Source organism: Rhinocladiella mackenziei, assembly GCF_000835555.1.
Source record: "Rhinocladiella mackenziei CBS 650.93 unplaced genomic scaffold supercont1.6, whole genome shotgun sequence".
NCBI classification, from domain to species: Eukaryota; Fungi; Ascomycota; class Eurotiomycetes; order Chaetothyriales; family Herpotrichiellaceae; genus Rhinocladiella; species Rhinocladiella mackenziei.
The window spans coordinates 2,956,816-2,977,877 of record NW_013550599.1 but is presented as its reverse complement, the minus strand read 5'-3'; the positions used below and the strand labels follow the sequence as shown (position 1 = coordinate 2,977,877).

At 50.2% G+C, this 21,062-nt stretch overlaps 7 protein-coding genes across 7 annotated transcripts; 4 read left to right on the top strand and 3 right to left on the bottom strand.

The window, feature by feature from the left end:
* Positions 1–1,416: 1,416 nt before the first annotated feature.
* Positions 1,417–2,612, top strand: Z518_08852 (uncharacterized protein; the record flags this gene model as incomplete). Its single annotated transcript, XM_013414591.1, has 3 exons — positions 1,417–1,497; positions 1,596–1,693; positions 1,754–2,612. The coding sequence occupies 3 exons, from the start codon at positions 1,417–1,419 to the stop codon at positions 2,610–2,612; spliced, it is 1,038 nt and encodes a 345-aa protein (XP_013270045.1).
* A 1,134-nt stretch (positions 2,613–3,746) lies between these two features.
* Positions 3,747–4,214, top strand: Z518_08851 (uncharacterized protein; the record flags this gene model as incomplete). Its single annotated transcript, XM_013414590.1, has 1 exon — positions 3,747–4,214. One exon carries the CDS (start codon positions 3,747–3,749, stop codon positions 4,212–4,214), a length of 468 nt encoding a protein of 155 aa, XP_013270044.1.
* A 1,940-nt stretch (positions 4,215–6,154) lies between these two features.
* On the bottom strand, positions 6,155–6,986 carry Z518_08850 (uncharacterized protein; the record flags this gene model as incomplete). Its single annotated transcript, XM_013414589.1, has 4 exons — positions 6,155–6,212; positions 6,264–6,524; positions 6,575–6,918; positions 6,972–6,986. The coding sequence occupies 4 exons, from the start codon at positions 6,984–6,986 to the stop codon at positions 6,155–6,157; spliced, it is 678 nt and encodes a 225-aa protein (XP_013270043.1).
* Positions 6,987–7,701: 715 nt separating this feature from the next.
* Positions 7,702–8,905, bottom strand: Z518_08849 (uncharacterized protein; the record flags this gene model as incomplete). Its single annotated transcript, XM_013414588.1, has 2 exons — positions 7,702–8,845; positions 8,892–8,905. 2 exons carry the CDS (start codon positions 8,903–8,905, stop codon positions 7,702–7,704), a joined length of 1,158 nt encoding a protein of 385 aa, XP_013270042.1.
* A 280-nt stretch (positions 8,906–9,185) lies between these two features.
* Z518_08848 (ATP-dependent Clp endopeptidase, proteolytic subunit ClpP) lies at positions 9,186–9,935 on the top strand (the record flags this gene model as incomplete). Its single annotated transcript, XM_013414587.1, has 1 exon — positions 9,186–9,935. The coding sequence occupies one exon, from the start codon at positions 9,186–9,188 to the stop codon at positions 9,933–9,935; it is 750 nt and encodes a 249-aa protein (XP_013270041.1).
* A 758-nt stretch (positions 9,936–10,693) lies between these two features.
* On the top strand, positions 10,694–14,350 carry Z518_08847 (uncharacterized protein; the record flags this gene model as incomplete). The annotated part of the gene is made up of 1 exon (XM_013414586.1): positions 10,694–14,350. One exon carries the CDS (start codon positions 10,694–10,696, stop codon positions 14,348–14,350), a length of 3,657 nt encoding a protein of 1,218 aa, XP_013270040.1.
* Positions 14,351–15,130: 780 nt separating this feature from the next.
* Z518_08846 (uncharacterized protein) lies at positions 15,131–20,148 on the bottom strand (the record flags this gene model as incomplete). Its single annotated transcript, XM_013414585.1, has 6 exons — positions 15,131–15,910; positions 15,989–16,789; positions 16,851–18,593; positions 18,652–19,257; positions 19,310–19,349; positions 19,409–20,148. 6 exons carry the CDS (start codon positions 20,146–20,148, stop codon positions 15,131–15,133), a joined length of 4,710 nt encoding a protein of 1,569 aa, XP_013270039.1.
* Positions 20,149–21,062: the final 914 nt, after the last annotated feature.

Below are 21,062 nucleotides of genomic sequence, written 5' to 3'. Positions count from 1 at the left end.
AAGCGGAGAATATTCGAGACTCGAGCAAGAGGGACTGATTACATGATATTTGGATCCGGGGTTGGGGCTGCAAGTCAGTTGGCAGCAGTGAGAATTCGTCCCCGGCCCGAGATCCCGTGAAGCTTTGATAATCCACCAAAGTTGGAATTTTGTTCACTCTACAGAACTTTATCGATCTGTTATGCCTCGGAAAACTGCAATCTTCAACTTTCGTGACCTTCGCACCGTTTTATCCGTTTTGAACGCTGTCTATGGAATCACTTTGCCGGCCATAGGCCAGTCAAACAGGCTGCCCATGGTCATGTCTTGACCTTCGCTCTCAAACGCCACTCAATCCACCGAGGCCCACCCGAGTTTTTGCCACTGTCCGCATCGCGCTTCTTCGCCGAAAGCAAACTTCATCATCCACATGCTCTTCCACCAATCTACAAATGATGTGAACGTATTCTCTAAGGACAACTTGGGTACAAGAGATAGCCCATTTACAAGAGATGAAACTGATATCAGGCCAGTAGCGTTTGATACGAGATCGCATGATGATCATTCCACCTTTTTTCGCCTTTTCCGTGAACTTTCTTCCACGGTCCCCTCCGAAGACACACTGACTTCCAATCCCATCGCGAATAATCTTCCACCCCTTGTCCGAACACGGATGTGAGCAACCCCACCCACTCGCCGTCATTGCTCATCTTCGTCAAAATCAGCCCTAACTGTTCTCTTCAACATGATCCAAGCCCGGAATTGGTATAGGGCAAAGTCACATAAGATGATTGATGCATAGACTTTTCTCCACTGCCATGGTTCCAAGGAGGAAGGGCAAGCGATGACCGCCGCTAACCGGTTCAAATTCGATCCATTCTACATACGGGGACCCGAATGCACTCTGCTTAATCTAGCATTGTCCAAGAGTTCCTGATTCGCACGGTAGGTCTCTTGAAGTCCTCGTCATATCCCTGTTCTCCCGAGTTGATCATACCAACAACTTTGAACCGGGGACGCAGCTCTACCGCAGCACGAAACATTCGTAGCAAAGGTTTTTACGTCTCCGTAAAATGCATAAAAACTCATAATCACAAAAGCTAGCGCCAACAATGCCTAGCAAACCGTTCGGCGATGTCCTTCGATGACTTTTTGATCTCTCTGAATGGGCGGCTCGTGACCAGAAAATGGCCGTGGTGTCGGGATACCCAAAATGAATGTCCCTTTGAATAAGATCTAGATATTTCCTGTTTGTTTTTTATTTTGGGCATCATTTTCTTTTCTTCGTTGATGAATACTGCCTTGAGGGTGGAAGAGATGTAACACATTTTGGAATTGTTTGGCGGAAGATCCCACATCCTTTTCGTCGCCCAACATATCCCCGGCGAACTCCCTATACCATTACCGTTTACGTCGGTCGTCTTCATGCCTTTCAACATGCACAGTGAACAGGAGCATCCACGAACTCGTCCCCGGGTTTCACGGGCGTGTGAGAGATGTCGAGTCAAGAAAGCAAAGGTAAAGTCACTCCTCCATGCTCAACAACTCGCGTCTTTCCACAGCATCCAAATATTGGAGAATCCCAAGACTGACAAACTTTTCCTTCCTGGTCATAGTGTGACGGCGAGAGGCCTTGTAAAAGATGCAACCTCGACAAGGCGCTTTGCTCGTATAAGGTACGACGGAAACCTGAATCGGTCAACGCATCTCAAAGGTATGACAAATCGTCATACGCCATATCCGGGGTGTTCTTGCTAATAACAAGGATTAAAAGATACACTGATCTTCTTCTCCAACATCACGCCGCTCTCACAGCCGGCATATTGGAGCTCTACTCGCGTCTTCTCAACGGCCAACAATGGGAAGGCCCCCCCGTCGAAGAAGTCAATGGAAGTCCTAGTGTTCATTGCATTCTGGAACGGCTGGGTGTGGTAGAGAGCGAAGACGATATCGACCCAAATCCCGATCCCTCCGCCGTCAAATGCGAACCGATCTCACCTTTAAATCCCAAAACTGTGCGCCCCATACCCAAAGTCAAGAAACCACTGAGACCCATGACGCGAAAAGGCTCTGAAGCCCCTGAATCAATACGGTCACCCGTCTCGACAACGACATCAAGAACCGGCCCCCGGACCATTGCACCAGACCTATCGCCTTTTGACACAGATGAATCTTTCCCGTCCGCGTTCATGATGCAGGCAGCCTCGCAACCGTCAAGCTCTGGAGCACGAAGCGGCTCCTTCGACTCGTGCGGCCACAGCACATGGGACTCACCCGGGTTTAGCGAAGAGTTGTTCACCACGCCAATTCCCACGCCCACAACCTCCCCGATCTGTACCTCCCAATACCAGGAGTCTCGGCTTCCGTCCCAGATTCAGACACAGACACAGACGCAAACACAGACGCGGTACTCGGGCCTGGCCAATCAACCAAATTACGTCCGAGACTCGATTCCCACTCCGCTGTTGATGCCATATACCTCCTCTCCGGACACGGGTACCGAAGGTTGTAACGCAGGATATTTCTTCGACGCCGCTGGTGGTATGGGATTGTACGGCTGGGACGGAAACGGCGTGGGATTCGGTTCTGTCGGTCAGGACTATAGTGCCTGGGACTCTGGTGTGTTTGTGTAGACGATGCTGTCCGTGCAAATACAGGACTCCTGGGTCTGGAATGGACGGATGACTTCATGGTATGCCATCGGCGGGAACAGCATCACCTATTTTTTTCTTTTTCTTTTTCTTTTTTTTTTTTTTCATTCTTTCCCACTTCCGCGAAAGAGAAGGAGATCCTATGGTTCAATCAATGGGTTCGGACCAGATGCATAAGGGTTGTTCGGTTCGGAAAGTGATGGACCTTCATTTGGTTCACTCGACGAGCATTGGGTTCGGGTCAGGTCAACGCACAAATTTTATTCGCTTCCATGGCGGGGTTCAGTGGATGAAGCTGAAGAGCACCTGTGCAAGGGAGGGGGCGGCAAAAGATATTCGAGTTTATATTTCCTCATGTCTCAGAAGGAAAGGACGAAGGGGGAACCCTGCGGGGCTCGCTCATACATACAAATATATCTATACACAAAATAATATTTCTTGACTTAATAATCAATGCTCAGGGTGGGCCATCACGACGATTCACTGTGCAAGCCAGCACAAGATGAATGCCCCAAAGAGTCAACCGGGAGTCGGACGAATCTCCCTCCGCCTCCATGCCACTGCCGTGCCTGCAGCCTTCCTCTCCAAGGCTGGGCGCCAGGCACCACACCTCATATTCGCCTAGATTATCGGCGGGGTAAAAAGGAACTTCAGAAACTTCAGGCAACACGGGGGTATAGCACTGATGAATGCTCTGTCTGGGCGAATGACAGAGTTTTTGGGAAGGGGGGGGGGACAAAAATGATGTTTTGTTTCGGATGATGGAATACGTCGCTGGGAAAGTTGCGCCGATCAATCGATCACTCTTGGGGGGTTATAAGGAAAAGGGATAGAAGAGGAGTGGAGTATTTAAAGGCCGCTTGGTTCCTCGGTCAATTCATTCAGACAGTCAGGGAGAAACAGAAGCCCATCCAAGTCTACTACCTGCGTAACTTACTGTCTAATACTTCAAATATCATCTCAACACTTCGCTGCACCAAATAGAACCCGACAAGCTTGGCCTGAGACTACCCACAGCACCAATATCTAAAGCTGTTCCAGTCCCTCTACATAGCCGATACCCATCAATCTACCCGGTGGTTCCAACTTCACACTTCTCGCCGACATTCAATAAACATGTCAGGCCAATATACTCAAACCATCTTCCTCAACCTGCCCGTGTTGGACCTCTCAGCGTCCATCGCCTTCTACACGAGTCTGGGCTTCGTGCAGAACAAAACCTTCTCCGACGATCGGGCCGCCATGGTGTCGATTCCCCAAGACTTCGACGCAGACCCAAAAGCCGCTCACGTCTCTCCGATTAAAGTGATGCTCCTGACTGAGCCACGCTTTAAAGAGTTCCTGCCGGACGACCGAAAGATTGCGGACACCAAAGCCAACACTGAGGTCCTAATTTGTTTGTCGATGAAGTCAAGGGAGATGCTGGATGAGTTTGTAGGCAAAGCCGAAAAAGGGGGTGCGAAGGTCGATATTAGGAAGCCCCAGGAGTATGGGTGGATGTATGGGAGGTCGTTTGCGGATTTGGACGGGCATATTTGGGAGGCGGTCTGGATGGATCCCAAAGAGTATGAGGGAAAGGAGTGAGTGGTTTATGGACAAGGTCTTGGTAGGGGGTGACAGGGAGGTGCACGGTCTGGAGATAAAGCATGTTGATAAATCGGAATGACCGCATGTGTCATATGGCCTCAGGTGGAATCGATAGGATCAAGAATGATATAGCTGATGGCTGGTTTGTGTATTCCTGAGGAGCCCCAGTATGATTCTCAAGGTATTTTGCTTCGCTGTGTTGCGCGTACATGCCCCGAGCCGGTTGTCAAATGTATAACGCTGGTCCAGTAATGGATCTTTCCAAAACCAACAACGGTGTCACAATCTTATATCGAGGATTGCTAATATGGCGCTCTAGACAATAAAACTTCCTCTAAAAGGACTGTAAAACGTAGATCCGCGGGGTTAAAATAATGACGCTTCCCAATCCGGTCGACCATCTTTTTCGGTACCATCACGTTCGAAAAAATGAACCCGATGGCCAACGCTAGACTGCGAAATACCCCAGTGGTCATCAAGGGAAGAACGCACACCACTGGAGAAGTCAGCGCGACTAAATTCAGGTTCAGTGCCTTGACTGGGACGATGACTGCGATATGCCCAGCTATACTTCCCAAACCATAAAGCCAGACTTCAGGCAACGGCTCACCTGCGGCTACCTCTTTTTTTCTTATGATTAAGTTACCGTCAAGTTGAGACGTTTCGCTGGGGAGTTGGCGAGAAGTTGCGTGTTGGCTGGTGCGGAAGTCGATCTTGGACTGAGAGGGTTAAATGTGTGGTCCAGTTGGGCCAAAAGGCCAATTCCTGGATGTTGGTTTGAGTCCTTAGCGCGGCGTTCCGGTTGCAAGAAGTAAGTGACGCATTCAACTGGGAAGAGAATCATTGGCAGATCCCCATTTCTCTCGGGGTCGTGACAACAATGGTGAACTCGAGGGTACTCGCTACAAGAGGCATGGTAGTGTCCGAAATTTCCCTCAACTTTGGCGTGGACTCCGGAAAAGGTTTTCTATTAGTAACTGACACCAAAGGAAGGTTGGGGGATGGTAGACCGCAGGCCATTCGGAGCGTGGTCAAAACAGTAGGGCTGCTGTATCAAGGAGGAACATGGCCACGAGCAACGTCGGAGCAAGAATTGCTCGAGATCCAAAGACAGGAGATTGCCAACTTGGTCGAGACTGGAGAATTGTTAGATGTCCGAAAGCGAGCAAGTGTGTGACGTGAATGGTATAAGTCGGCGGTAGTCAAGTTGGCTTGGGTAACTCGACACCGCGGTTCAGAATGCGTTAGTCGCCCGATTGCAAGCTGTAATGAGAGAAACAGATCTCATCGGTCAGACTCTAAGTTGGAAACTAGCTCAACGTGAGAAGAGCAGGAGATGTTGGGTTTGCAGAGAGACGGGGACGAATCTGGACGGGTTTCGACGATGGATATAGATAGTATCAGGATCTCTTGAATCGTTGAGTTTTCGTCCGTGATTGGCAATCTCTTTCCAATGAGGTTGAGTTGGTAATCGGTAGCATTGATAGCGTCTTCAAAAAATGGTGATGGAAGAAGGGGTGGGAGGGAGAAGCGAAGGTGCCCGGTCTTGAAAGATACCCGTTTTGAGCTAGATCGCACTCATGGAATGTTTGCCCATTCCACCTCAGTTTCCTCAACCGACGCTGTATTGGTGTGTACCAATTCAATCTGGCTGTCCATTTTCTCCTCGGATTCCAACAAAATCAACTCGCGAGCAATTGCGAAATCTGGCAAGTTAGCAACCACTACAAAAGGGTCCCAAAGGGCTTCCCTTGTAGGAATATATCTTTAACCCAGCCCATGCAAACCACGGCCGTGGTACTAGTCCACATCCAAATGAAGATTCTGGACGGCATCTAAAACCGATACAAACATTTTGCGCATACCATCCACCATTACATCCTGTATACCGTAAACGCCATCTGATACGCATTTCGTCTGATTCGTGATGTCCTGTTCTAAGTATTGTGGATGAGGAAATTCTTGAAAGAGTCCCAGTAATCCGAATTGACATATCTGGGCCGTCAGTTAGAGCGTCTCTTGTGATTGAGCGTTGGAGAAACGTACATGTATTTCATGCTGCTCCTCAAACTAGGTTGAATGCTTTCTGGTTGCCATCGGAAGATGTACATGATAAAAGCCCAACTCAAACTGGCAAAAACCGGCCAGGCATTATCTTGAATTTTTGCTCTCACGCCGGGCGATAACCTTTGTGTCCATAACGTGGGTGTCGGCGTTGAACTAGTAGCACTAGGAGGTTCGATGCTGAGTTTGGCCAATGCCAGTATTACTCGAGCAAAGACATAAATGACGATTTGCTGGCTCACACTGTGTGCCTTAACTCCTGAATATAAGTGGGTCATGACAGTGAATCTTACCTGCTGTGTGATCGGCCAAAAACGGTGTATCCTCCCAACAATCCGGCGAAGAAAGAATCATATGGTCCCTCTTTTCCCGGGTTCACTGGGTTGAGTAATCTTAATACCAGCATGGAGGACTTGTAAATGGTTGCAAAGGTTGCAAGATTTCGCGCGTGTTGTCGGGTAGCTTTTAACACAAGGCGGATCTTTTCTCGAAAGGTCCCGGATCGAAATAAGAAGACCATGACCAACGCATGAGGGAACCGAACTTTGGCCCCGTAGACAGCGCCATTTCGGGCGGCTTTGAGGATGGCGAGAAGAGGGGCAAGATCCGGGTTGAGGATGATTGATTCTACTGTTTCCTAAGCATTTGTCAGTAGAGATTCAATTAGTACGAGGCGATGAGGAAGGATACTTTAAGGACGTCCATCTTCTTCAATGGGACAGACGAACAATGTTTTCAAGCAAGGAGAAATTGTTTGCGACTTGTATGGGTGCGCGGTTCTGAAGAAGAGGGATGTCGTCAGGGTGTGGCCAGAACGCAGACTGGGAGAAGGTTGAGGTTGAGGATGAGAAAGGGAATGAGATCGTGACACGGGCTCACGTCACAGGTATGGAGGGAAAACGCGAAGCCGGCATGTGCCCTTTTGGGTCCTGGTCAACGATTGTAATGTCGATGGACGGCGAGAAGAAGAGACAGAGAAACGCAGGGTTGAATCCTCGGCGACGAGCAAAGGACCTTGAACGGATATCGACATCATCGGTGCATGTGAAGGGGAAGAGGGGCGTTTTTACCGGCATCGGGAAAATACCAGCAACGCCGCTTCTGCCTCGGCTGCTTGTATTCCTCGTCTATTCTCTGGCAGGACACTACACTGTTCCTTTCTCTCTCATTCTCGTTCTCGTACGCCTGACTTGCCAACCTTCGCGATCATGTGACATCAAGCTTTCACACCTGAAGTCCTGTTCTTTATCTCTTCCCTAGCATTGCTTGAACTTGCCCGATCTGAGCTCCATGGGTGGCAATTGACCTCAATGTTGGGAAATGAGCCTCTTCTTGTTCGAAGCCTTTCTTGCAAGTGCCTTCCGTAGTCTCATCCAGTGTGTTCATATGCGGCACAATCTCGATCAAGGTGCAATGTCCTTCAAGAGATTCGTCGTCGTTTTGGGTTTTCATTTTCCTCACTGTCCTCGCCCATCTCCTCATCCTCCTCCTCGTCACCAATACTGATCTCATCGCCGCTTCCACCTCCACTGCTTCTACCCTCGGACATATCATCGTCCACGTCCATTCCACCGTCAACCATGTCTTCGTCTTCACTAACAACATCTTCGTCAATACCACCAATCTCTTTCCCCTCATCCTCAAGCTCGTCCCGTCCCCTCTTCAGTCCCTTCATTTTCCGCGTTTGTAGACTTGAGAGATCTTGCTTTCCGAGATGGACACGACCAATCTTATCACCAACCAAATCCGTCTCGATGTTCTTCTTGGTCCGTGCTTCGTTTGGTCTGCGATTATGTTTCAAAGCCTCTCTCATCACTGCTGGGTCTGCATCTCGGTAGCGGCCGACTCGGAAATCGAAGTTGGGGCCGATGGGATCGAGCTCCACCCGGGGTATTTTCGCATTATTCGACCTCAATGTTCGGATTCGGTACCACCTGAGATGTAGGACGGGTTTGTTGGAAGGGTCGTTGATATCTCCAGAAGGACTCGAACTCTCTCCGGCAGCGATCATGAGGATGTATTGTAACCCGGCCACGTCAATCGAGGATATTTCTTCACCCTGGAAAAGATCCAACATTATTGACTTGAGAGTCTGGTACAGTGTAGCCTGTGCAGAGGACGACGTGTCGTTCCATTGAGACCCCGAAAACAAGATGAGAGGCTTCATTCCCACCCCAATTTGTATTTGCTGGTTCTTCGGTGGTGGATCTGTGGGTACAAGGAGAAGCAGCTCCACCATATCAAGCAGCTTTCCATCATATATGCGCAAAATTGTGACATTGTTCGGTCTCTTCTTTGAATGAGTCCCAAACACGACCACACCGCATTCATTTTTCCCCGCCAGAAATTCTAACGATTCTGCATTTTCGAAAGGATGGATGTTGTCGTTCTTCTTGTTCAGCAGGACCGAGTCGGGTTTGGTCAGAGTGTGGACAGTTTTCAACACAGAATTGACCGGTTGAGGGCATTTTGTTCCATGCAGCAGGAGGACTCGTTTTCGTGACTCTACGTGTTGAGGCTCTCGCGCCTTCACAATGCGGGCAGTGCGAGCGTTTCGAGGTTTGCTGTGAACGTGAGCCAATGTTTCCTGGTTCTGGTTCCGATTCTTACACTTCTCGCAGCATATCGAGGGCTCCGCTAATTTCTTTTACCTGAAAATGCCTTCGAGCGGTCAATTTTCTTGTCCATTGTAGACGGGTACATTGTCAAATCGCACCCATTCACCTCTTGTTAATATTTCCCCTTATCGATAGAGCACGGTAGAGCGGAGGCCGGGAAAATGCGGCGCCTCTCCCGTAATATACTCCACCGTAACACGTTGTTCAGCCTCGAGCAACGCGCAAGATTTTAATCCTAGAATTCTCTTCTTGACGCGATACTGCCCCTCGTTGTCCACCCCCGAAGATGCGCCATCTACTCCGAGCAGCACCTCAGCTGTCGGCGTGTCTGTCTACCAGAGTATGCGGCGCAAGTCTGCAGAATGGTACCCGGCACCGGCGAGAATATTCGAGGTCGGTCCCAACTACGTCGAGCTGGCTTCCCGTCCCATTTGTGACCGAGAACATCGCTGGCGCGCATCACACGACAGACCTTTTCAGTCGATTGCTGAAAGAACGAATTGTCACGGTCTATGGAGAAGTCGATGACCGAATGGCAGCTACTGTCACTGCATCACTCCTCTACCTTGAATCCGAGAGCGATCGACCGATTTCCATGTACATCAATTCTCCCGGTGGCTCGGTGACGGCGGGCTTGTCAATATATGACTGTATGAATTACATTGTGCCTGAAGTGTCCACACTTGTTCTCGGACAAGCAGCATCCATGGGCAGTCTACTATTAGCGGGAGGTGCACCCGGGAAACGATATTGTCTTCCACATTCGAGTATCATGTTACATCAACCTAGCGGCGGGCATTATGGCACAGCAGCAGACATTGCGATTCATGCAAAGGAGATTCTCCGAATCCGAACGCAGTTGAACAAGATCTACGAGAGACATCTCGCTGGCAAGAAGAAGATGTCCGTTGAAGAGATTGAGAAGATGATGGAACGAGATTATTTTCTCAGTGCCGAAGAGGCCCTCGAGCTAGGTGTTATCGATGAGATTCTTGCAAGCAGGAAGAAGGCTCCGGAAAAGACGGAAGATAAATGAAGGATGTCCCGTGATCAGAATGTTCAAGGGTCAATCCTCGAAAGATTCAGCACTGCCAAAGCAAAGACTGTGGCAGTGTTCGTTATGTAAAACGGGTGGAATTGCCAGACATTACGGTCTTGTACACCAGAAACTTCTCACCTTCGGCATTGGGCTGTTGCTTGTATGATCGATGCCACAGTCGCAGGGTAAATTGTCGGCCTCTCCCCAAGAAGGTTCCGCCCGCAAAGAAAGATGCATTCACCATGAAGACATGGTGAAAGGAATGCAATGGGCTCACATTCGACTCGAACACTATTGGCAGAGGATGAATGTTGTGCAGCATCCTGGATACGGAGGAGAATTCCATTCTCTTCTCCTTCAAAGACTCAAACCCTTCTTGATCATAGACATATGACACACCGGAAATCTACACACTATATCTCTCCCTTTGCTGTAAAGATGGTGTAGTTTAACTGATTGTGAGCCCCACCCGTATTGATGTCTTAGCATGACGCGCTACGCGTGAAATTCGGTTTCTCTGATTGCGCTTTTCCACTTCAGATCGAGGGGCCCTTAGAATTTTTTCTTTTTTTTTTTTTTTTTTTGTAGAGGTGTAGAACTTCTTTACCTTTTCAGGAGTCTCGCAGGCGAGCACTCGAGTTGGACCACTGCTCCGGACTGCTGGTGACAAGTTTTTTCTTCCTTTCATAATGTCATTATAGTACTAATAGGCCTTTCCCCAGTCCCCCTGTTGAATCACACGAATCTTCATTGAAATGGCCCCCTACGATTCTTTGTCACAGTCCGATGATGAACTGTTTAATCCTGCCTACAAGCACCCTCATGAAACAGTCGAGACCCTCCCTCTTCGACGACCCGGCATGAGCGATGCTGACGATTCTGAAATGGAGACGATGGCGACCTTGCCACTACCAGACCGACGAAACTATCTCGGTCAAAATGGGAACACGAGTCGACAAACGCAGCCAACTCAGATCATTGATCGATCCTCCCCTGATATGCCCTCGTCTCCTCCTAAAACAGGAGTTGTTCAAGTCGCCGCCTCGTCGCCCGCGACGGCGATGATGACGAACCGGAAACCGACAAGCATTCTTGCCAGTGCTATGGCACCCGCAGGAACGACATTCAGAAGACCATATGTGCCCTTTCAGCCGCGTCCCGAACCCATTACAATTGACAGTGACGACGAAGGACCAACATATCAAGGAGGCTCTTCAGATAGTGAGGGATTAAGTATTCGAACAAATGACATCAAGACCTCAACATTTGTACGGAAGACTCAATCTACAGAAAAGATACCCGAATCGCCTCAGGCATATACCAACGGACGGAACCGGTTTATGGAAATCACTGCAAGATCTATGTTTCGAGGTTTGCCAAATTCAAACTTGTCCGCTGGGTCTCGTGCAACCAAACGGTCTGCCGACGTCAATGCGAATGCCTATGGCAATGTCTCGAAGCGCCCCCGACAAACTGCGCCATCCCGTGCGTTATCAGTCTCGACTCAGAAAAGCCCGCCAGAGATGGAATTGGATGATATCAGCGATTACAACATGAGACAGAAGGTCCGGCGCATGACATCGATGCTTAGTCTGGTATCAGTACGAGAATGTTACGAAATGCTCCTAAATAAGAGAGGAAACTACGACGACGCAATTAACGAACTTCTCCAGACGAGTGAGAAACGGCAAGACGGCAACAGGAAAGCAATCGATTTGATAGGGTCAGAAGATGAATTAATGCCCACTCCCGCGGCTCGAAAACTCGCAGCAAGCCCTCCGACGAATACGGCCAGACAGCAAGCCAAGGCGCCCCAGAAGTCCATTGCGGAGAAATGGAGCTCGGCCCAGAATATCAAGAAACCTCCCAAGGCAATTGATGTTTTCGACATCCCCCCGCCTCAGAAAAAGAGGACACTTGTGCGTGGACGCAAACATTCTTCCTCCCCGCTGCTAGAGCATGTGGTTACCAAACCGGTGCGCGAGGCTGTTCCAGCCATTCAATTAGATGACTCCGACGCAGATGAGCGGGCAGCTAGTTCAGACGATCATTCCAACACCACCTTCCGAGCGCGCTTACTTGATCTATTCAATACTTGCTCGGCTGCCGACTTGATAGATATGACTTCAATCAACCGCGACCTCGCGGAACATATTGTCTCCCAGCGCCCTTTTGCGACCCTAAAAGCTGTCGAAAAAATTCAGGATCCAAACCTCAAGCCTGTCAGGGGAAAGAGGAAAACCACTCCAATAGGCGAGAGAGTCTGCGAGAAGGTTGAGGCAATGCTCCAAAGTTACGAAGCAGTGGATTATCTTGTCAATAAATGTGAGAACCTGGCCAAACCCTTAGCCGCGGAGATGAAGAATTGGGGTATCAACCTATACGGCGCGCAAGACGGGGAGACGAACATCGTTTCCCTACCAGAGACTCAGCGAACAAGTCACGAGTCTGGAATGGGCACGCCAGTAAGCGACGAGGATCGTGACCCGGCCATCAAGACACCTGGATCAAAGAGATTCATCGGCCAGCCATCCATCATGTCCAAGGATATACAGATGAAAGACTATCAAGTTGTCGGGGTGAACTGGCTCAATCTACTGTACCGGAAAGGATTAAGCTGCATCTTGGCGGATGACATGGGCTTGGGAAAGACATGCCAGGTCATTGCATTCTTAGCCCACCTTTTCGAGCAGGGTCACAAAGGACCGCATCTTGTTGTCGTACCGGCGGCGACTCTCGAGAATTGGCTGAAGGAGTTCAAGCGCTTTTGCCCAGCATTGACCGTCGAACCATATTATGCGTCCAACCCTCCCGAGCGGGCGATACTGAGGGAGAATCTCGAAGAAATCCGGGTCAATCTCAATGTCATTGTTACAACTTATACCATCGCCAAAGGCAAAGAAGATTCTCCCTGGCTGAGGAATTTTGGATTCGACTGCACCGTGTACGACGAAGGACACATGTTGAAGAACGCCGATTCTCAAGTCGCGCGTAAACTGGTGAAGATTCAGTCCGACTTTCGCTTATTGCTCACGGGGACACCGTTGCAAAATAATTTGAAGGAACTGATTAGTCTCCTGGGCTTTCTCATGCCATCCTTCTTCAAGGAGAAAGCCGAGGCGCTGAGCAGTATATTCACCCATAATGTCAGGGCCATGGACAGTAACCATGAGGCGTTACTCTCTGCAGAGAGAATCAAAAGAGCAAGAAGCATGCTTACGCCTTTCATCTTAAGACGCAAAAAGATTCAGGTCCTGAAAGAATTGCCCAAGAAAGAGCGGCGAGTGGAGCTCTGCGACTTGACTCCGGAGCAATCGGAGATTTATCAGTCCTGGCTTGATAAAGCGTACAGCATCCGGGAAAGAAGAGAAAAGGGAGAAAATGTCACCAATGAGTCAACCAATATCCTCATGAGACTGAGATTGGCTTCGATCCATCCTCTCCTCTTTCGTCGATTCTACCCTGATGCAATTCTGCCGGCTATTGCCCGGCAGTGTCTGAAGGTAGACATGTGGCGGGACTCAAACCCCGATTTGATTGTGACGGAACTGGAAGCTTACTCAGATATGGAAATCCATACCTTGTGCGATCAGCACTCGCAGCTAGAGCGATTTACTCTCAACAATCGTGAGTGGTTGGCCAGTGGGAAGGTCCAAAAGATGGTCGACCTGTTACGCAAGTTCATATCAGGGGGGCATAGAACATTGATCTTCAGCCAATTCGTCCTGGTTCTTGATATTCTCGAACTGGTCCTCGAACGCGAAGCTATAGACTATTTCCGACTTGACGGCAACACCAAGGTCTCTGAACGACAAGATTTGATCGATGAATTTTCGGCCGATGACAATCACACCCCTGTATTCATGCTCAGTACCAAAGCTGGTGGAGCGGGCATCAATCTTGCAAAGGCAAACAAAGTGATCGTCTTTGATAGCGGTTTCAATCCTCAGGACGACATCCAAGCTGAGAACCGGGCGCATCGGATTGGGCAAGAAAAGGAAGTCGAGGTGGTCAGGTTGGTGTCTCGAGGGACTGTGGAAGAACAAATTCACGCGATGGGCCTGACAAAATTGAGACTCGATGAGCAGGTTGCAGGTGACGGAACGGAGGAAAAGCCGCCGAGAAAAGAGGGTGAAGAGACCGAGAAAGAGATCGAAGGACGAATGATGGTGGAGGAAATGTTCTTCAAGAAACTCGAGGAAGAACCGATTGAGAAAGTCAAGGCAGAGGCTGCAAGTCCTGTGAAAGCAAAATTGCCTGTGGAAACTTTGGGCCCGGGAAACGCGCTGGCGAGACAGCCGAAAACAGAAGATGATGAAGAGCCGTCACCCAGTCGAAGAGGAAGTGACGACCTACCAACTCGCACCAGAACAATTCGGAATGTCAAAGCAAAGACCAAAGGTCAAAAGTGAGTAAGGACCTAATTAGAGTGAACGAGTAGAAAGGCCACTGGTCCAAGTGTCTCGGTGAGCACTTGTCTCAGGTCTGCACCGTTAGTCAATAATTACTACCGCGAGAAGCACAGGGAAAGAATGGAAATATATGGATATGCCGGAAACCCAGATTTACGCCTTGACCATCTTCACCTGTTTCAGACCTTTCCAATTTTCCCGCGTCCCAGAGTCTGGTCCGAAAGCATTGTCAAAATTTGTTCATGGATGCCTACCATGGTGTCATGGAACGCAAAAGTACAGACGTTTTCAATTGCGCCTTCACCCTTACACACACTCAAAATATTTGGGCCCACTTTTTTTAGTCCGTTACTACTTCAAGCTAGTCTATATAAAGTTAAGCGTGACCTCTCTATATCGCCAATCAACTGGAAGCATGCTCTAATCACGTGCGTGGCTTTACAGTACATTATATCCTGCATCGCACGTCACTACCCTATTGGATAGAGGTAAATTCGACTCTGAACGATGGGCTGCACGAGTTATGGACCACGAGATCCACTATTCGAGATCGACGCCTGGCAATTAATCTCGCGGACAGTGAAACGCTTGATTTACACGGGATCAGGAAGATCATTTCGCAACCTATATTGAAGTCCTTGAGCTTTAATATTGTGTAGAGTGGTTGATGAGAGAGAGAGAACCCGAGGGGAGGTCGGCAATAGCAACCCTTGATCCTAAATCTACGGGCACGCAAAGCAAAGCTGTCAAAACATTGACCACAACACAGCGCCGCTAGATCTAGACGTAAAAATAGGCATTACGTTTTACAGACCGTGACTTCCGCGTTTGTCTTGCTGATTTCCACCCACGCAGCCCAGGCAAAGGCCTAGTCGTAGTCGCGGTCGCAGCCGTGGCAGGGGCCGTATTCGTAGTCTCGCTCACCTTCTCGTTGCCGCCTTGCTTCCTGAAAGCATGCCGTTTCTCCGCGCGAGACTCTTCCCAAGAGCTCTTAAACTGCCGCTGCTTCCTATTTGTCTGCCACATCCACAGCCACTGGCTCAGCGATTCGCTGTTATACCCGATCCAGACCGTGAGAGCCACGACGACGAACGTCAGCGGTATGGCGGCGGCCCAGAACACCCACTGGCCGGATTCCTGGTTGCGGATGTCAGCCGTGTTCATGCCCATGAAGCCTGTCACGAATGACATGGGAAGAAACACAATCGTCACAATGGTGAAGACCAGGATCGCTTTTCCGTGGTCTTCTTGTTGGATCTCCACGGCCTGCGTCAATTGGCTGCAGAGCTGGGGGATCTCGCCCAGAAGCTCGTCTGCCTCCCGTATATCCTGCCGGTCTTCCTTGAAAAGCTTGTCGGCAAGATTCTCTTCAAAATCATGGTAAAGCCTCCTTCGTGTCGTGGTCGTCTTCTTGAAGCCACTTGAAGCCAGCATGTCTCTGTAATCATGCAAAACTTTACTGCAATCCCTCCTGATGTCTAGTACGGCCGAAACCTCGGTCTCCAGCATCCGAATCTCTTGAAGAAGGCGACGGCGGGGGTGGTTATGGGCTTCAAACGTCTGGTCCAGGTGGGTCAGTCGAGAACCAAAGGCTAGATCAAAGGGGTGGTTATGGGGTAGATAAGAAATTCTGCTTACCAGCCTGCTAAGCTCCTTTCGATGAAGTTTCGGCAGATTGAGTGGATTTCGTTTCGATCCTCTGTCTCGAAGGCCTGCGAGCAGTAACAAAACCATGTACTCCGGTCCCACGGTGTCGTATTGAATGCTGTTCGAGTATTCGTTGACACGACTCATCAGCATCAGGTTGCTCTTAGCTTCGTCAAAGGCACCCTCGGCTGCGTACCCGAGTTCAATTATGTGGTTCTGGTGGGTCGATTCGAAGAACCTGCGGAACCGCTCAGGAGACTCACGGTACGCCTGTAATGTCAGCGAGGCGGCGTACCCGGAGTAAGCCATCATCATCAGGATACGCTCAAAGGCCCGCACGAGCCCGTTCGGCAACTTATAGACGGCAGAGTCGAACTTCCCACTGCCGCAGACCCCTGCGACGACTTCGTTCTTCAACACCCGCAAATTGGTACAATGGTCCAACACAGTGTCTACAAGCCGCTTAGCGTCGCACCGCAGTCGAAAGCTATCGACTCTGTCCCCTTTCCGGACCCATTCTTGTAGTTCTTCGCGAGTCACCTCCGCATTCCGGAAATGGACATGGCGAAGATGGAAGATCGCAGTGTCCATGTCTGGATGGGAGAGCCAATGGATGCAGGACGGACACTCCTCCAGCAGGGGATGTGGAAGCTTCAGCGATGGGTCCTGTGAATTTCGCGGGGCTAGCTCGGCATTCACAACATAAAATGCATCAAGCGGCAGTTCCGAACGACCTTGCCTGGCGTACCGGGACCCTTGACTTGACTCAGCGGATAGCATTTGCTCAAGTTTCTGGTGCGGATGAGTTAGCGACATCTCTCCTGTAAGTAGAAACGTTCGCATTTATACGTACCTTGAGCCATATAGCAACACCGCCCCAGAACTTCTTGAGAACTATGGACGGGTAATCCTGGGGAAGGAAGAAGTCCATCAGGTCCTTCAGGATTTCTAAGCACAGCCCAATTTTCGCAGTGACATCAGATGATGCAGGATCCTGTTCGGCTTTCGGTGCATTGTCTCTACCACATATCTGGGCAAATGCCGCCTGTACCACATCTATCGAGGACTCTTGAAGGAGTTTGTATATGGGAGCCTCCGTATCTTTGAGCCTTTGCACGGCGTCGCCGCTGATTCGGTCGCCTCTGCTAAGTGTCAAATGGATCTGCGAGAGTATCAAATTGAGCACCTGCAAGTCTTGTAGGTCATTGACCGTATTGTTTCTGCTACTGAATGCAGTGACACAGCCTTCCTCGGCTGCAGGTGGAACAGCGGGGGTTCCCTGAGTTTCTTTGGAGCTCGGATCAACCTCATCGCTCGTTTGTGGCTTTATGTGGCCGGTTTGCCAAAGGAACACTGGAGGCGGCGGGTTCTCCGCTGGCGTCCTTTTGTCTCGTCGAGTTTTCCACAGTGGCTCCGGTGGTTTGGTTATGTCAGCGTGCACATGCTCAACTACCCTCGTTTGGAAGGAAGAATCTTGCCCCTGCTCGCTGGGAGACGTTGTCTTCCTCGCTCCTTGGCCCCCTGGTACGGTGTTGAGGCCTTGATTTTCGACCGTGGGGCCTTTTATGGAATGGAAGATCTCTTCGGGCAAGTAAAAAATGTGGTCAAATTTTCTCACATTAAGGGACTCGTTAGTGATGATGTTGGGAAGAAAGTCAACTCGATACGTCGGGTTCTCACGTCGTCGCTTGATTGATTTTTCGCGCTCATCGATAGATCTCATGTCTCTACGCACGAGAGCAAGCATATCTCCGTCTCGATCCGCGTCAGCAGATGGCTTCTTTGGAGTGATCCGATAGTCCGCTGCGCCGGTCGACTTGCGAGATACCGTACCTGGCTCCCTCGATCTGCCTCGAGCTTCTCTGTATGGGACTAAAGCGAGTGTGTTTTCATCCCGCCGCAGTCCTGGAACCTCGACGTAAGTTGAGGTTCTCGTACGTCTTGCGACAGGGGCAGAAGAGTCGGCAGTCCTTCTGGGACCCCTACGAGCTGGAGGACTCCTCGATCTCTGGGCTCGAGACTCCTGGGCCGTCGTGTCCAAGGGGGCAGGGGACTCCGTTCGGTCGTGAGAGTACATGCCCTGGTATTCATGTTTTATGGTGGTTGTTCGCGACGTGGGACTCGTCCCATCAGTGACATTAGCACCAAGGTTGGGTGCAGGACCATGTCTAGGTTGCAAAACGCTAGCCACTTCGCGTTCAATCTCGTTGGTCTTCTTTTCGATCCTGGCCTCCTCTTCAATCCTGGCCTTGACCTCATCACGGTGCCTCCTACTTCTGTCTCTACGTCGCCGACGTCTAGATATTCGGTAGTTCGGACTTTCGTCGTCTCTGTGAATACGCACGAGAGCTCGATGGTCGATGCGAATGCTATTCGTGATAGAATCACGGCGGAAAGCCTCAGGCCCTTCTAGAGCTGGTGGTGTATTCGAGGTGAGAGATATGCGCACAGTAGCGCAAAAGCTGTTCTGGCTGGCGAGGAACTGTTGCCATTCTGGAGCGGTGACTTCAACCCCGTTGACGTCATTGATGTGATATCTTTCAAGAGCATCGCCATATATGCTGCCACATAGGCCGACTACCTTGCCCATCATGGCCTGCGAACAAGGTCAGAAAGCAGGAAACTTTTGAGAGCATGTTGGAGCGTCTCCGTACAAACCAGGTTTCGCACTGTGCCGAGGGCACAAAGAATTGTCGGTCTGTCGGGTCCAAGAAGCGAATGATCTGGAGCTCCCCCTTTTCGGATTGGGTGGTGATGTCTTCGACGAGAACAGATGGCCCGAGGCAATCACCCATTGCATCGGGGGAGCTCGTGATTAGGGTTCCTACGAAAAGCGTCACGACGAAGCACCAAAGGCTTAGGAAGAGGGCGCTACCTGAACTTAGAAGCAGCACCCACATGTTGTGCACGTGGAGAATCTCGTCAGACTGGGATGCCTGGCGCATGATCTGCTTTGCATCCCGCTCCTGCGTGTTTTCCTGGTCCTTGTAGTGGTACTCGAACAGCGTTCGGGGGTGATGTGAATCCGCTGCAATCGATTGATCGCGAGGTCGCGGTGCGGCATGCAGGTGATGAATTGACAGAAAGATTGCCCACTTGTCGGGCTCCGAGCCCTTGTGGCCGTCACATCGGTCAACTCGGCCTTCCAGAAACTTCCCCCAGGAGTGACTCTGTTCATGCTCTTTAGCAGCCTTCGTCAACAAAATGGTGGCAAGGCTACGCTCGTCCGGATCCACCGAATCCAGGGCTGCTACGAAATTCTAGATTGCGTCAGGACACGCATTGACCAACAGCTAGTGTGCCTCAGCTTACTTGGAAATCATGCAGCAGTCGAAATTTGGCTTTCAGGTGTCTGCCAGTTGGCCACAAGGTCAGTCTTTCTCCCGATTGTCACTGGACGAAGCAACTTACATCCACTGGAACTGGAAATCAGCTTTCCCTCCGCCAGCCATGGACATCTGTGACTGGACCAAGGCGTTTTCCCTTGCGTCCTGATTGACATATCGGCGAACACTCAGGATCTTGCGCCATTCGATGGACTCGAAATGATAACGTTGACGGGTCTGAGCTAGTCTGTCTAGCCTGTGCTCGGTGATCTGCCGCGCTGGCAGTTTGGCGTCGAAAGTCGAACCGTCAGCAATGTTCTGGAGGTCGACCTCGATGACATTGTCGGGTTTGCAGTATCGTTCTGCCCTCGTCAATCTTCGCCTAACCGCTACGAAAGAGGATGCCGAGTCATCGGATTCAGAGTAAACGTGCTCCCTGCGTCCGTCATAGTCGTCATAGTTATCAACCCCCCTATATAGATCTTCGTCATAGCCATCGCGATCCCTGGGTATGAAGATGTATTCCCTCTCGGATGGTGTTCTGTCGCGGTACCGCGGCCAGGATCTGCTTCTGCTTCTGCTTCTGCTTCTGCTTTGGCTGCGATTGCTGCGTCTACGTGCTGAAGGAAGGCTGCCGATATTGACAATTGTGGGTTGGAGTCCACCGCCTGCGTTGGAGGCGCGCGGCCTTGCCTGTGGTACGCCTAGGTAATTGTGATCCACAGTCGGAGAGCGACGGCTACCAGATTCGCTGCCCGCATGGCTACGCACAGGCATTAACACATGTTCAGATTCGGAGTCGGACGAGCGTCGAGTGTAGAGCATTTTTTATTCCGTGCTCGGCCCTGGGCTATCCCTCCAACTAGCGCAATTCAACCCCAAGTGGGTTGGCTTGTTTTCCTGACCAACCCTGTCAGTTGGCCCCGGGGGGGCAATGCCAATGGACGCGTCGGGGCGTAATGATACAAAGGAAAAGGTCGATGAGGTCCTCACCTAGTCTGATAGAGACCACTACGATTCTTAAAAGGTAGATTAGTTTTGCTGTACATGAATAAATAGATAGAAGAAAGTGTTACGTGTAGAAGCATGTTGTAGAATGCGCAGTCAGGCTGAACCTTGGATGGTGATATTCGATTGGCGCCGAGATGGGCACCTCGGTGCCTACACGTGACCATCAATGCGTACACCTTTTCCCGTGGTGGTCTCGTTTATGGGCCTGGTTAAAATTGGATAGATTGCTGCTGCTTTTAGGCCACAGTGCTTCCATACTTTTGGGAGGTAATTGGCGATCGTCGTATACTGCAAGATCTCACATGTGTGGTTCCTGTCGATTGGCCTTTGGTGGGTCAGAATTATGGGGGCCCAATTAAATTTTGAGTGTATGTAAAGGTGAAGCCGCAATTGAAAGGCCGGGTATCTCTCGAGATTCTCCCATTTTCTCCTTTCTGATTTCTTCACTGTCGACTGTGATATTCTCGTTTCCTTATCGTTCGGAATATCTGTCTGCCGTGTTGCTTTTTGCCCTGCTGTTGATGTTCCTTGAAGGGGCGCCCCCGAAAAGCTGCCTAGCATTCTTTGACATACCTCACAGACTATCGCCTTTGTATGAGGTCTCAGCTGTGAAGATAACATTGTCATCAATATGCGACCGAGTCAATACATGTCGGCCCACCTCTATGTCATCCAGACAATGTTCTCTTGTTCCAAATTTTTCCGGTGGCAATCAGAAAACTTTGTGG